General features: G+C 52.6%; 1 protein-coding gene across 6 annotated transcripts in view; it reads right to left on the bottom strand.

Moving 5' to 3' along the window:
- Positions 1-10,132: 10,132 nt before the first annotated feature.
- SLC8A1 (solute carrier family 8 member A1) overlaps positions 10,133-15,483 on the bottom strand; it is a 104,188-nt gene continuing 98,837 nt past the window's right edge. For all 6 annotated transcript variants that reach the window (XM_064415051.1, XM_064415047.1, XM_064415049.1 and 3 more), the window contains 2 exons: positions 14,686-14,961; positions 10,133-12,645 (listed from right to left, as the gene is read on the bottom strand). In XM_064415051.1, the coding sequence (XP_064271121.1) occupies positions 12,269-12,645; positions 14,686-14,961 (653 nt within the window). In that variant the 3' untranslated portion in view covers positions 10,133-12,268. The remainder of the gene's footprint in view (positions 12,646-14,685; positions 14,962-15,483) is intronic.

Raw genomic sequence — 15,483 nt, 5'->3', positions numbered from 1 at the left:
ACCAGACGTAAAAAGCGAGCAGCGTTTGCTGTGCAACTGCGGTCCAGAGTGGAAGAGTGGGGAGAGCGCGGTGGGGCTGAGACGCCTCGGCGTGGCTCGTGTGCCACCTCTGGCTCGTGTGCCATTTTTGGCTCGTGTGCCACCTCTGGCTCGTGTGCCACCTCTGGCTCGTGTGCCACCTCTGGCTCGTGTGCCATTTTTGGCTCGTGTGCCACCTCTGGCTCGTGTGCCACCTCTGGCTCGTGTGCCATTTTTGGCTCGTGTGCCACCTCTGGCTCCTGTGCCACCTCTGGCTCTCTCGTGTGCCCGAGCCACCTCTGCTGCCCGTGCTCGGCACGCTGTGGCTCCCGCACAGCTGAGCAGGGACCGCGGCTGACTCTGGCAGGAGTGTTTTAGTGATCCCAATCACTGCTGTACTGGGGGTTTTAGGCATGGAAACGTGCAGAAATGCTCCAGTCTGCCAGCTGGGGGTCCGCAGGGACCCGTCCCCTCGGTCCCTGCCAGCCCGGGGCCCCGCGGGGCTGCGGAGCCGCACGGCTGGCTCGGCATTAATCATCGCCTTCTGCGGGGATAATGGCCCATCCGAGCCAGGAGAGATAATAGCAATAAACAGGCATCCCGAATGCCAATTGTCCCTGCTGGAAATTGGTTGTTGCCTCTTGCCGAGGGATAGAAATGTAGCTGTGCCTTGATTGAAAAATTCCGGGAAGGCTGCCTTATCTTATTGCTTTGCCAGATTAAAAAAGCCTCATACATAAAAATAGACCAAATGAATGAAGAATTTACAAACATCTATATTTTGTGTTAGGAATTGTGTTAAAATTAGGAAAACAGCTGAAGACACTGATTTATACAACTGTGACTATTTCAGGCAATGAAGGTTTACATATCACAGTTTAACAAGATAAAAGATCTCCCACAAAATACATAGATGACAGACAACTCATCTGAATTTGACATAATACAGCATCAAGTACACATGTAATGTGATGAACAGTGCCAGGTCATTCCCCAGTTAGGTAACATACAACCTCTTGAATAAGGCAATTCAAATATAACTCTTAATTCAAATCACAACATACCCAGGCAGCATGCAGGGAAAAGTCATTTATTTTGTATATTGAAATGACACAACTTGCAACATGTTTCCATTTTATGTAGTTAGAGCAACAGGATATAAACCATTCAAATAATATATATATATATTTATATATATCTCAAGTCAACAGTTGTCTTTACTGGAATAAAGATTATCTGTTTTTTTGGTAAAAATAAAACTATTTGAATTCACTAATTAACAAAATGCACAGTGATCAGAAACCCAATTCTTCTCACCATTGTCTTCCCTGGCTGGCTGGCGTTTCCCTGTGGCGCAGCAGCTGCGCAGCCCCGGGTCCAGAGAGCCCAGAGGAACAAAGGCTCCCGTGCTCCCCACGGCTGCAGAGTGTGCCACCCACGGACAGCAGTCCTCCCGTCACACCCATCACTCCCTATGGCTTGGAAACTGCTTTTCCCACCTCCCTTCCCAATAAAACGCTTACACACGTGCCTGACCTTGGGGGAGCCAAAAGCTGAATCGCTTGTGGAAACACATTCACTGGAACAGGGCTTTTATTTCTTTTTTTAATTTCAATTAATTCCTCCAGACCTTTATGACCAAGACATTTAAGAAATTGTGAATCTGCTCAGAAGGGAAAGAAATCTGAGCCAAAAATCTCTTTGAAGTGGTGGAGCCTAACAGACATGGCTGAGGATTTATTTCCTCCGCAGCAGACCTGGGGATCACAGAAGATAATGAAGGCTTTCCTTAGTATTGAAAAGTCATTTCAAAAGGGAGAAATGAAGAAGGGAAAGATTTTTCTCTGCAATAATAATAAAAAAAATAGTCATTTCTCAAAGGCTAATCTAGGCAGCTTCTCCATGGTAAAAGGCTATGCTTCCCCCTGTTTTAACTGGATACCTGCAGGGATGGATCCTCTTGCTAAGGTGTCCCCTGGTGGCTGGCTGTCCCCTGCCCTGTCCCCACGTGAGGAAGGGGACAGGTTTGGATGCCAGCAGGATTCCCTGTGCCATGGTTCAGGGCTGCTTGCAGGAGAGTGGAGGGAATGGCTTTGGACTGAAGCCTCACAAAGCTCTGGGTGAGGGTTCCCCATAAATCACGCCCATAAATAATGAAGAGGCTAAGATTGGATGCAAGGGGATCCAAATGTCCCAAGCCTGGGGATGGGATTCTCGGGAGATTTCCCTCCTTTGGGTAAGCTACACAGCAGCCACAGCAGCAGCAGCAGCAGCAGCCAAGGTCTTCCTGCTGGACAGCTGTCCCAGGCTTCAAACCCCATCTGTCAGCCAGAGGAACTCCGGGAGAAACCGGATTTTCAGAGTGATTGTTACTGGATCCTGTTTACAACCTTTGCAGAGTTGTCTCGTGCCTCCCTACTACTCTATTTACTGCTCTAGTAAAAAATCATCGGAATATTTCTTTGCCCTTAAAGATACAAAAAAAAAAATCTTCAAAAGATATGGGGAGAAAGGTCCTTTCACAATGACATTCAGAGCAAAAAGAGAGAAACGACATCTTACAGATCATTAGAGAGCTATCTTTGGCAGAATATTTAAAATAAATTATTTTTACAAATATTTTCTGCAGTCATATATTTATTTTGAATAGTTCACTTTCAGCTATAGGGTTCACTACTCTCTATTGATAGGAAAACACCACAAATATAAAAATATATGAGCTCAGCACAACTTTTAGGCTACCACGACTGTGTCCAATAATTTCAAAAGTTGTAGATCGATACCACGGAAAGTATGAAACAGGTTTTCTAAGAGCGTGTGTCGGGTTAGAAGGTCACAGCTCGCGGCTGCTGTAAAACACCCCAGGGAGGGCGGCTGCCTTGGCGCGGGCAGCAGCTGGAGGAGCCGGGTGCTCGGAGCCAGTCTCTGCCCTCACCGGCCGTCTTCCCACGGGGAATCGTCTCTCTCGGACCCCCAAGGCTTCGAGATGTCCTGCTGGGTGGTGGCTGCGGGCTGGGGAGCAGGTGGACGGCAGCGGGCGTGCTGCGAGCTCCGGATGGATCCGGCCGTGCCCGGCCCTGTGCCGTGCCCCGGCAGGAGCTCCTCACTACTCAGCTGCCCCCTTTCCACCTTCATGTGGGGAAAAGCACCGAGGGAGCCGCAGCCCGTGGCCAGACCTTGCCCCAGACCGTGTCCAGAGCCCAGCAGGACGGGGACTCTGCTGGGAGCCCCAGGGCCCAGCCGTGGTGGCCCAAGAAGTGGCCCTGCCTGGTCCCAATCTCCCCCTGCAGCACGTGCCACCGAGTCCACCAAACACTTAGATTTACATATTTTGCTTTGTTTATACAGCATGTACAGAATATACAGCATCGGACAATTATTTCCCAGTAGACTGGAAGTGTCTCCCAAGATGACCTCTTTTATCAACAAATATATATATAAATTGACAGTAATAAAAGAGTCGTACCAACAAATATTATGGCTTTTCAAATAGTGTAGCTGCATTGTGCCATTGAATTTGTGAGGAACTGTGACAGAGACAGAGAGACTGGGGGGGCTCCAGCTGCTGAGCCTGGGGGTGACCCTCAGCTTGGGGCACAAGCTGGGCCAGGGCCAGCTCCTGGCGCCAAGCACAGCGCAGGTGGCAGAGGGAAGGTGGAGTTCAATTTATGACCCATGCGCTGGTTTCTGTCTCCAGGCAAACCAGCTCTCCTGCAAGCTCTCAGCCCAGCTTTGGGATAATTTGGCTCTGTCCAGCTGGGGTCTGCCTGCCCTGTCCCTGCTGGGGGGACCAGGGGGCTGGTGGGGCTGTCAGAGATCTCTCTCTCCCTCTCTCTCTCTCTCTGTCAAGGTTTGCACAAGACGTCTGTCTGCCCTAGCGTGGTTGTGAGGGGGGACACACACAGGGTGATGGGTGACAGGATGACGGTGGCAGTGGCTTTGGGTGCGTCAGGAAGGGTGGTCACAGCCTCCTCCCTGCCTGCCTGCCCCGTGCTGCTGCGGGGCCACGGGAGCTCCCCCGGGCTGCTGAGCAGGGGCACACTGCTGGCTGTCAGAGAGCAGGAAAGTGAGAGCCATTCTTTCTGGAGCACATCCAAAATTCCAGAGGACAACTTGCCTTGGCAGTGCTGTGCCCAGCCACCACCTTGGCATGGGGTGCCTGCAGGGACACTCACCACACGCCTGCTGCCTGCCTCCCCTCACGAGCTGCATCCAGCCACCAGCTGTCCCCAGCACTTCTCAGGCCCAGGAGCCACTTTGAGCTCCTGCCCTCCTGCATCCCACTGTTCCAGGGGACCCCTGCTGTGGGGAGTGTCCAGAAATCCTGGGACAGGCTGTGCAGGCAGCTCCCTGCCCCAATGTCCCTCCTCTCCTGAGAGGGACAGTGGGAGGAGCTGCTGGCATGGATTACATCTCTGCCAAGAAAGATGTGTTTCTTTCTGAGATGGTTTCTCTAGGAGGAGGAGCAGCCATTCAAGTATGGAAATTACTTTTGAGGACTGGAGTGGTCATTCAAGCATCAAGATAATTGGGCCACTTCATTACAGCAGGAAATAAGTGATGGATCTAAATTATCCCTACTGCAGGGGTTTTTAACTCATTCCCATCTCATTTATCTCTCCTTTGGAATATTATGGCCACTCCTTGCAGGCCCCTCTGGCTGATGGTCCCAGAAGGAAGCCCAGGTGTCTCCTTTGGCCGTGCCTGCAGGATGCTGAGCTGCGAGCAGCTCCTCCCTCCTGGCAGCGATGTGGGGAGTGAGTACTGTGGGGAACCTGCTCCCTTTGAGAGGGGAGAGGTTCCCAAGGACTGCCTGGCACTCTGACTGCTTTTTGCTGGGAATATCCTGTGGGCTTGTATTTGGGGTGGGAGGTGGAACGTGGTCTGTCTGCTCCATGTCCTCTTCTTGCTTGGTTAGTGGTGACGTTCTCAGGTGGTGAACGCTGGCTGTGCCAGAGACCTCCCGGGCAGCCTGGAGACAGCAGGATGGACAAAGATACCCATCACTGCTGAGTGGTCTTCAGGAAGTTCGTGATTTGGATTTTACAACCTCATGCCAGGTTTTCTTGGCACAGAGACCCAGGATACAAAGGGCTGCATGTCACGAAACCCTGCGTGTTGTGGGTTTTGCCAGCAAGGCTGTGTGTCTTCCAGCAGGAGCTAGGAATCCTAGGAGAATTCACCACCTTCTGCCCTTCATCCACAAATAAAACTGCTGGATTGCTGAGCAATGTCCTCAACAGGTAGTCTTGAGAGCTGGACTGTGTGCAGAGCTGTGCCTCCTAATGCTTAATGCATGATGGAAAGAAGAAGTAGGACAAGTATTGTCATGGAAAAAATAAATAACATTTTCCTCCTTGCTAACACAGTGCCTGTAATGTAAGAGATTTTATTGCCATCTTTTGTTCTCTAGAGCTGCTGAAAGTAGTGTGTGTTTCCTGATTAAAGAGCAAGACAAGCAGGGCTCCTGCAAGGCTCCCTGCATGGGCACATTTTTCTCAAGAGCTTGCAAGATGAAGGAGGCAACATGGGGCAAGCGAATGAAGACACAAACAGGCACGAGTTTGTTCTCATTTGAGCAGGGGGAGTTCAGCCAAGGGCCAGCTCATCACAGCTCCTACTGCAAGGCAGGGCAGGGCAGGGCACAGGGCTGGAGCTGAAGCCAGGGAGGCATCTTGGCATTACATGAAACAAGGAGAAATCCACTTGTGCACATCCCTATGTCTCTCAGTAGTCACAAAGCTACTGGTTTGTGAAACCTTTCACTGATGTTCCCAAACAAGCTCTGGGACACATTTGCACTGCCAGGATCCAGCCTGGCCCGTGCCAGTACAGCAATTTCACAGGGACTTAGAAATTCTGCATGTTTCTAACTTCTGCATGTTTCTAACTGCAAAGCAGCTCATCTGCCAGAATCTCACATTTCTGTGAGTGAGGAGCCTGCCAGGGGCCATGGGCTGGGGCAGAGGGGCACACACTCCTCATGGGATGGCAGTGCCATGGACAGGCAATTTCCAACAGGAGAGCAGAGCAAGGCTGTGTTCCATGCAGGTCTCATCCTCCCATCTGTAAAGAGACTCCTCTGAGCTGGAAGAAATGGAGGAGAGATAAATCCCACCTCCACAAAGAGGTCGGGAGGTGCAGGGAGAGAGCCCTGTGGCAGTCTCCCACATGCTGCAAGGGTTTAGGAGCTCCAAGTGTGGATAAGCATCCCAAGCCACTGCAACTTGCTCTACTTCAGCTGCTCATTTTAAGCAAGGGGAGGAAAGCCTTGCAACCCCAGCTAAAGAAAATTAGCTTGTTTTGGAAGCATAGAGGATGTTTGGGTTGGGGGGTGGAATTGGGACTTGATAATGGTGTCCACAGACTAATGAGTGAAGGACAGTGGCACAACAAAAACTGTGCCTGTGGGTATTGGCTGTGACGGTGCCTGGGTGATGAGCAGGAGGGTTTGTGGGGTTTGTGTGGAAGATTGCCTGCTCCTTGGTTTGTAGGGGTGCAGGTCCATGATGTGGGGTGGTTCATCTTTGCCTTGGGACACAAAGAGCAAGGCTGAGCTAACAAGTGCTGCTGTTCAGTGCAGTGAGAAAGGAAATCTGTCCCACACAGGAAACCCGGGAGAAGGTGGAATGTGAAGAGGCTTCACAGGGGAGGCAAGCACAGAGCAAGCTGCAGTCTGGATTGTCAATGAGTGTAGATTTTGGGACCTTGAGATGGCTCGAGGCAGAATGTGGAAGATCCTGGCATCAGGTGGGGTCACTAATGGTGGGTCACTAATGGTCCTTCCCATTGCCACCTGAACTGGGCTGGGGCTGTGTACTGGAGGGGCAGAAAGCTTTCCTGGGGCAGAGCACCAGGCCGAGGGCTGTTAGGACTCAAAGAGATAAAAACCCAGTCTGGGGTTGGACAGCCAGAGGAGCTGGGGGCTGTGCTGTGTCTGTGCAGAGGTCCAGGTGCATGCCGTGCCCGTGGCAGCCAGGGCAGGGGACATGCTGTGGCAGTGCTTGGACGAGGCTTGCAGATCTGGCTGGCAGCCCTTGGCACCTGTCCTTCCCCATGCCCTGCAGTGCTGGGCATCCCACTGGCACACCCAGCTCCAGCAGTGCTCCACAGCACCTGCTGTGGCAACAGTGGGCGCCCCAGTGCCCTCTGCCACACTTGTGGTGAGGGCAGCCCCAAGCTGGCATTCCCTCTGGGAAAGGGGAAGGAGCCAAGGGAGGGTGCAGAGCCTGCAGGAGAGGGTGGTGAACCACCCTGGGGGCACTGAGTGCCAGGGGCAGGACTGGCCATTCTTGAGATGCTCCAGAGGGAGAGCAAAGCCCTGTGGAGACTCCTTGGATGCTCTCAGGGGCATCCCACAGGCAGAGAAGCCTGCTGGTAGCAGCAAGCTCCTGCCTGTCTTTGCTGATAACAGCTCCTACTTGGCCAGGCAGGCCCCTTTCCCTTGCAGTGTCCCTTCCCTCCATGTGAGGGGTGCTGCTGGCTGGCAAGAGGTTCTTGGCACCTCCAGTTCCAACAGCAGAAAGGCTCAAGTCCTTAAAAGGTGAGGAATCTCACTGTATTTATTGTCCCTCGGTGCTTTTTGCAAGAATACGGATGCCTCTGGATGCTTTCCTGTGCAAGGCAATTTTTTACAAGATAAACAGACTTTTCCACAGCTGTGATGAGCACGTGTACAGGCATCAGTAGTTGGTCATTGCCTGCTCAGAGAGGCCAGAGAGGTTCCTGGTGCTCTGCAAACACATTTCTCCAGGTGGGCTTGGGTGCCAAAGCTTACAGAAAATAATGCAAGGCTTTGTCCTGGCATCACACCATCCAGCATTAAGTTTTCCTCACTTTCTGTCTATGCTCAGCTCTGTCCCTCCAGGAATGTAGTTGAACTTCCTCCTGAGTTATGTATATGGCCACCAACGCCGATGATTCTCTACCCGAGAATTTAAAAATAGCTGTAACAATAACACAGGGGCTCTGCTTCCCCAGTTCCTGCCCGCAGCAGAAATAGTGCAGCGAGTTCGCAGCCAGGCTCGTGACCACGGCGGGCTCCAGGCCTCCCTTGTCCCCTCTGTCCTTCCAGGGAGCTGGGATGAAGATGCACAAGCGAGCCTTGCGATCGCCCCGCGCCCCAGAGGCACTGCAGGCTGCCTGGCAGTGACACAGGGACAGGAGCGTCGTTGGTTGGAGATGAGGGGTTCACAGCTTGGCATTGAGCAGTTCCTGGGCTGCCCTGGCACAGCTGGGGTGGGCTCAGCCACGAGGCACTGCAGATCTGCGGCTCTTTCCTTTCTTCTTCTCCGAGTGTTCAGGCTGTGACTGGGATTTGCCCGCTGAGCCCTGGAGAGCTGGCAGTATGGTTTGTCCAAGGTGGTTGGGGCTGTCACTAGTGTGTTCCTTCTGCTTGTCCCCACGTGCTTGGCAGTGGCCTGTGGAGTTATTTGGGTGTCTCCTGTCTCTGAATGTCCTTTGGACATGTGCTGCATCCTTTTCCATGGAAAGGTTTGCCTTTGGCTGGTGGGGTGATGAGAGGGAGTGAGAGCAAATGGGGCAGGGAAATGGATGGAGACCAAGGGTTTGGACTGCTGCTTCTGGCAGCATCCATAAACCCAGGCGTTTAGCAGGGGTGCTCGATGCTCTCCCTGTACAGGCAAGGGTGGGGAGGCTGGACAAGGAAGAGATGGGAGAGTTCTGGCATTGGACAGGGGATCCAGGGAGCTGAGCTGTGACAAGGCGTGACTGTGCCAGGGATGGGCTTCCTCCTGCTGCCTCCAGCACTGCCAGCCAGTGTCTTCTCGGGGAGGGCAGTTCTCTTCTGCCTTTGGAGTGTGGTTTGAAGAGGAGACTGTGCAGGAGAGCAGCCTGGCACCCTTGGGAACACTGCTTCCCCTGGCTGCTCCCCCGTGACCCCTCCACGAGCACACTCCCGTCACACTGTGCACAGCCTTGTTAAAGATGCCCAAAAGCACACAGCTGGCAGAGAGCAACTGCATGAACAGGGCTGGTGTCCAGCCTGTGATTTAGGCCTTGTCCTAAGCAAGCACTGCTCCATCATTCCCTTTGGAAAGCTCTGTGAGCAGAAAAGTTATTTACTGTCTGCTAACCTGAGTGGCTACACAAGTCCTGTTTGACTTGTTAATTACTTCAGCAAAGGCAATTCATTCTGAAGAAGCAAATGATGAGGGGCAAACACCCACATCACCTTTCAGCAGATGCAGTTACTGGGTCAGAAGAGCTGCTTTGCTTTCACAATCCAGTGCCTGGGAGAAGCACATGGACATTGCTGGCCGTGCTCTCTGCTGGGGAGTGTTGGAGGCAGTGCTTGCCTGGGGCCCATCTCCAGGGCTGGTGTTTGGGTTCAGCTGCCAGAGCAGGACCTCCCAGGCGTTGCAGAGAGGGTTTATCTGGGGACAGCTCAACAGATGCTGGATGAAACACAGGGAGGAGCAACATCCCTGGGCATGGAGAGACTTTTCTCCTCCTCAGGGCTGGCTGAGCTGTGTCGAGGCACAGATGGGTCTGAAATGGCCCACAGCACCTGGACTGGGGCAAGGGCAGGCACCCCTTGAGAGCGCCCAGCCTCGTGGGGTGCCTCAGATCTGCTTTGGCACCCATGGACCCTGCCCTGGTAATGCACCTCTTGCATTCTCCCTCAGTTAGCTCATGGCTTAACCCAGCACGGGTTATTGTGAGGCTGCAGTGAGAGCAGGAGCAGTTCTGTAGAGGACACAAGAAGAAAGAGCTGCTTGGTACCTTGGGGGCACACCCAGGGCTCTCCCCAAGCCTAGGGCAAGCCAGCACTGACCAGGGATGCACAGGGGCAGCTCCTGGCCCCAGGAGGGTGGGTTGTCCTGCAGCTTTGTCCCTGGGGGGTTTCCTGCATCCCCCTGAGAGTGGAGCAGGCTGTGAGCCCCGGACACTGAGCCTGAGCACCATGGAGATGGAGAGGGAGGAAGGGCATGGGATGGGGCAGGGGCGGCCGTGCCAAGGCACCACTGCCCCTGCCACAGGCAGAAACACGGTGAAGGCAAACCAGTGAGTCAAGGAGAGATGGCCACAAAGGGGAAACAGCTGGAGGGGAGAGAAGGGTTTTCCATAGAGAATATGCAGGAGCAGTACTGGATCCATCAGGAATCATTACAAACTTTATTTCTCTGTGCATTGTGTACCATTGATAAGGATCATCACAATTAGTGGACTCACTGCCTATAGTGGTGGGCAATACACACAAAGAAAAAAATGAAGCCAAACAGATGAAAATGAAATCATTGTACATAAAGGTAATCATAAACCTGAACAACCTGCACCTGTGTTTGATTTTTCCCCCAAAACAATGAAAAACAAAAAAGAAAAACCCTAAAACAAATCAAAAGTGAAAAAAGGCTCGAGAAGAAAAAAAACCCAAAAACCCACAACTTCATATTCTTAGAGAAAACCTTACAGCAGGTTAATTAAAATTTCCACAGATAGTTCAAGATGAGTACAAATACCCCCAGCCAGCTGGTTATGGTACAAGCATCAGACATGTTTTTCAGCTGAGTGGGAAGAGCTCACCATGGACATGCAGGCTGGGAGTTTGCCTGGCTGGAATGTCAGAAAGCCTGGCAAAGGGCATCGGGTCAGGAGACTTCTCTCAACACCAGTGCCCAGTGTCTGCCCCGTGCTGTGCCCTGGGGAGCTCTACACCCACATTTCCCTGGCTCAGCTCTCTATCCAGCCTGCACTCCTGGCACCAGGGGGGTGATGCTGAGTCACACCTCCCTGTCTCATCCTGTCCAGTGACTTCGGATTCGGAGAGTGCAAAACACAACCTTTTCCTGGGGGATGCGTCCTGGTTGCGCTCAGTGGAGTGGGAGATCCCGTACGGCCCTTCAGCCCTGCCTCCAGATGGCTGTGGGGAAGGACCAGCTCTGGGGACTGGTCCTGATGGCTTAACACTCAGAAACAGGGGCTGTCACTACGCCTCTGGGGGTACAGGGAATAGCAGGGTGCCAAGGGCTTTGAGGCAGCCACCGACTCGGAAGGCAGAAGCATGTGAGGTGCTGGGAGTCAGCCACGCTTGTTCCCCTCAGACTGCTCACCCCACTCCCTGGGACCTCGTGTAACACCTCCTGTGGGCAGAGGGGCCTTCACACTGGCTTCAGCACGTCAGAGAACCCCATCCACACGGCTGGACAGAGCCTGAAGTCTCTGGGGTGTGGGTTTTCCCCCCCTGAAAACCTACAACTGCATGGCTGTTATTGCTTCTCATGGACCCATGCCACGAGCAGTAAGTGGGGACAGCTTTCCATCCTTTCCACCCCCGCTAAGAGGAAACAAACAAACAAACGAGCAAAACCCTATGGCAAAACCGAACTAACTAAAAATAAATAAAACCCAGTGAAAAGAAAACGCTTGTAATCTGCAATGCTCAACCCACATGGTTGGAAGGACTATCGCTATAGGATGCTATATACAGATAGATTTCATTTCATTCATGCAAATGTTACAAGTACCACGACAGCATGCCCGAGGAGGCGGAGGAGTGGGAGGAAGGCTCCCGCCGCTCCGCGCAGCCTCGGCTTGGGACACGGGACACGAGGCTGCGGCTGTGCACCCCCAAAGCATGGACAGGGAAAGGTGAGGGGCATGTGGGTGGGAAATGCTAGTTGTACACACGCCAAAACGAAACAAAAAAACCAACCCCAAATCAATGACGAAAACGGTTTGTGTTCTATCCTTAGAAAGCTCCCAGTTTCCCCTGTCTTCAGTTCGGTCTCTCGCTCCTCTCCAACAGGGCCAGAGGGCCTGTTCCCGAGTGGTGAAGGCAGCTGGATGGCGGTGGGAGATCAGAACCCTTGCTTTCCTCTCCTTCCCTTGCCCACTGCTCTGTTTCTCACCAGCTACTCTGGCCTTCCCCACACCGGCGCACCCCGGTCGCCTTCTCATCCGTCTTCCCGGGGGCCGGCGGTGGGAGTCAGCGATGGGAAGGGGCTCGGAGGCCATCGACTGCTCCTGTTGGTCGAGTTGCAGAAAGGGCCCTGCCCCTGGCTCCTGGCTGGGGCCGCTGCCTGGGGAGGGGTCCTGCTGGCTTTGGGGTCCTGCCTAGTTCAAAGGATGCTCCAAAGCCGCTTTCCATCAGCAGGTGTGTGAACATGGCAAATCTCTTTTATTCTTTCTCTGTTCATTATACACAGCTTTATATCTATATCTATACCTATATATCACTCTATATAGATATATATAGATATACACATATTTACTATCTCTGATTGTCCCTTTAGAAGCCCTTTATGTGGCAGTAGGCTTCCAGAGATGAGAAGAATATGTACAAGAGCCAGAGGAGGATAAAGAGTGAGGATGTGAGCAGCTTGGAAGTCCGCGGCCCGCCCAGCTCACCTCCGATCTCGGGTCTCCGCCGGTAGAGCAGCACTCCCACACTGATAAAAGCAAAAATGGTGAAGAGGGTGACGGAGAAGGCCAGTGTGCCAGGGGAGACTTGGAAGGCTTGTCCGTGCGCCGCGTGGTAGATGGCTGCGATGGACCAGGCCACCCCAATGCCCAGGAAAACGTTCACAGCGTTGCTCCCGGTGACGTTCCCGATGGAGGCGTCCGCGTACTGGTCCTGCGTTGCTGCTACTTTGCTGGCAAATGTGTCTGCAAAGGAAAGGTGGGGAGAAACCCTCAGGAAACACCCAGGAAAAGAGGGCAACTTGGGGACAAATGTCAGTGGCAACACCTGGGGAAAGAAAATAATGGGTAAGGGGAGAGGGTATAGCCCCTTCTGATGGAAATTCCAGGGAACTGGGGGACCATCTGGTTCTCCTTGGACCATCAGGGTCTGAAAATGCACAGGGGGGAATCTCAATGGTCAGAAATACAGGGTATGGCCTCTAGCACCTTTTGCCTCCCTGAAGTCCAGTGCCTTGTGCAGGCCCCGACACCTTGGTAAACCAGGTCATCCTCCGTCCCTTGGGAAGAAAAACTGTGGGGGTGGGTGCATGCTTGCCCAGGTGCTCTGTCAGCTTTAATACCAGTGATAAAACTTGGCTGGCCATTTTAATGGAAAACCTTGTTTCAGGCAGACCAGCATGACACTGCTCTGCACCAGAGGGAAGCGCTGATTTTACATCCAAACCCACTCTGGATCTGCAGGAGGAAGGAAGAGCAGGAGGGATTAGCCCATGGGTTGGTTCAGGTGAGCACACTAGCTGACAATGAGAAGATAAGTCCTGAACATATCTGCATTCCCAGATCCCCTTGGGTACAGGCAGCCCAGTGTGGCTCAGGAAAAGAAAACAACAAGGTCATATTTCATGTTTTTTAATTCTACAGAATTTCCTTTCTGTTCCTCCCTATCGTGCCCTGAGCTGAGATGGCAAAGTGCAGCCTGGCACAAAGATCCAGTTCCATGGAACAGGAGAGGATGGGCACATAGAAGCACAGCGAGAGGGTCCATTTGCAGCAAAGAAATCAAAAGTCTGCTTTATTTTTAAAAAAAGCTGCCATGGAAATGCACATAAGGAAAGGAAAAGGCCTTGATCATGGTGCAGTAACAGAGTTGTGGGACAGTGCTGATGCCTCCATGGCTCTGCAGCTGCCACCAGGGGAGAAGGGATGAGTGTAGAAACAACCACATGCACTTCTGCAAGTTTGAGCAATGCTTCCAATGCAGAGAAGGAAGGTCCCTGTCAGTGCTGATTTCTCTGCACCCCGCTCTGGTGCCTGCCCATCTCCTGGGAAGCAGGTGTGAAGGAGCCCATCCAGCACCCAGCTAACACAGCATGGCCTGGGAGCCAACTGAAACAAGAGTAGCCCAATGTATTCTAAAAAGGAACTTCTTAAATGCCACCTTATGCCAGCAAGAGCAGGAGGGAAGATTTTCACATGTCAAACATGTGAAGAAGCTCTGCAAACCTTCTGCTAAAGCCTCTACTACCAGAGGTCTAAAAAATGCTCCTTATTCTGTTCCTTGCCCCAGATCTGTTCTCTTTTGGTTCTGTGCTTCTTTTCCTTGCCTTTAGGACAATTTCAGGATCTTTGAGCATGTGGGTGCTGATAACTGGAAGTTTAAAGGTGGTGAGGGAAGGTGTGACTGATGCAAGGGATGATTGGGGTGGGTCAGAGCCCCTTGTCCAGAAATCAGGCTCTGCCTGCCCAGCAGGAGAGTGGGAGAAGGTGAATGAAAAGCACAGGCTCTCTTACACAAGCTGACACGGGAATCCCTAGAGCTTCACAAGTTGCATTTCAAGCAGCTCCCCCAGCTCAGCAACCTTGCCTTGATCCATCTGAACCTCATCTCACACAAACATGCCCATGCTGGAAAGTGTGCTCTGAGTACGGACTCACACTTAATTCACCCAGGAGCAAGGTGAAAGCAGCGGATGCTTAAAATGCAGGACTGCCAATGCAGGCAGAAGACCAAGTTCGACTCTGAAAGTGGATACCATGGAGGCTGCCCACAGAAATAGATTCTTCACAGTCTTTGCAGTGGGATGGGCCTTGAAATAATTCCCATGGGACTGAATCTGCATCGTGGTTCTATCCTTCAGCCCATCTGAGACTGAAAACCAATTTCCATCTATATCTCAAACCTGTGCTTCAGGATCCTGCAGAGCACAGCCCTCCCCAGCCCCAGCCCCAGCCCCAGCCTGGGTGGAGATGGACCTCCACAACAAGCCCCGTGGTTGTGCTTACCTGGCACCGATGTCCCCAGGGCGACAAACACGACGGCAGTGACGGAGTCCTTCAGGCCAATGGTGCAGCCAAAGTGAGATGCCAGGTCGCCAATGAAAGCTGTCAGGAGGCCAATCATGAGGATGGAGACAACGAAGCAAGCCCAACCATTCCAGTAGTCTGTCGGGGGCACGAAGGCAAAAAGGACCTTCCAGAAGACGGTCAGAAAGTGCATCACGTAGTCGAAGCAGGAGGGCAGCTTCTCCTCCCCACATTCATCGTCATCGTCATCTTCCCCTGCAGAAAACCAGCAGTGCCTGATCAGATTTGCTCATCCTGGGGGAGGTTGGGCAAAGCTCCTGTGCAAACTGCAGTCCTCAAAATGCTGTGTCTCATTATTTGGGCCCTGGAAGGCCTTGACTTCCAAATATCTTATTTTCTGAGCAATCATCAGAGTGACTCAATGGCCTTTCCTTGCCCCTTTCCACAGCACAGACACACACTCCAGAGGCAATGGTTTAAAAAACCAACCTGCCCTTCAGAAAATGCAGAGCCTCATGCCAGCAGCTCTGCCTGAGTTTAACCATCAGAGGCTTTCTGGGACTCAGCTCCTCCTCAAGAGCTCTTCCCTCAGAAGAAGTGGGAAAAAGCCAACCTTGTGCTGGCTGGAGCTGACTGGGACAGGCAAACCCACAGAGAGCAAGGCCTGCCTTGTGGAGACTCCCACAGGGAAGCCCCTTCTGAGCTGCTCTGAGCTGCTTTCCACAAGTGCCTGCAGTCGCTTCCAGCTCTCTGGAAAGGCAGCTGGCTTTGATGGCT

Source organism: Passer domesticus, chromosome 3 (assembly GCF_036417665.1).
Source record: "Passer domesticus isolate bPasDom1 chromosome 3, bPasDom1.hap1, whole genome shotgun sequence".
Lineage (NCBI taxonomy): Eukaryota > Metazoa > Chordata > Aves > Passeriformes > Passeridae > Passer > Passer domesticus.
Note: the sequence above shows the minus strand (reverse complement) of the source record. Positions and strands in the feature narration are given on the sequence as shown.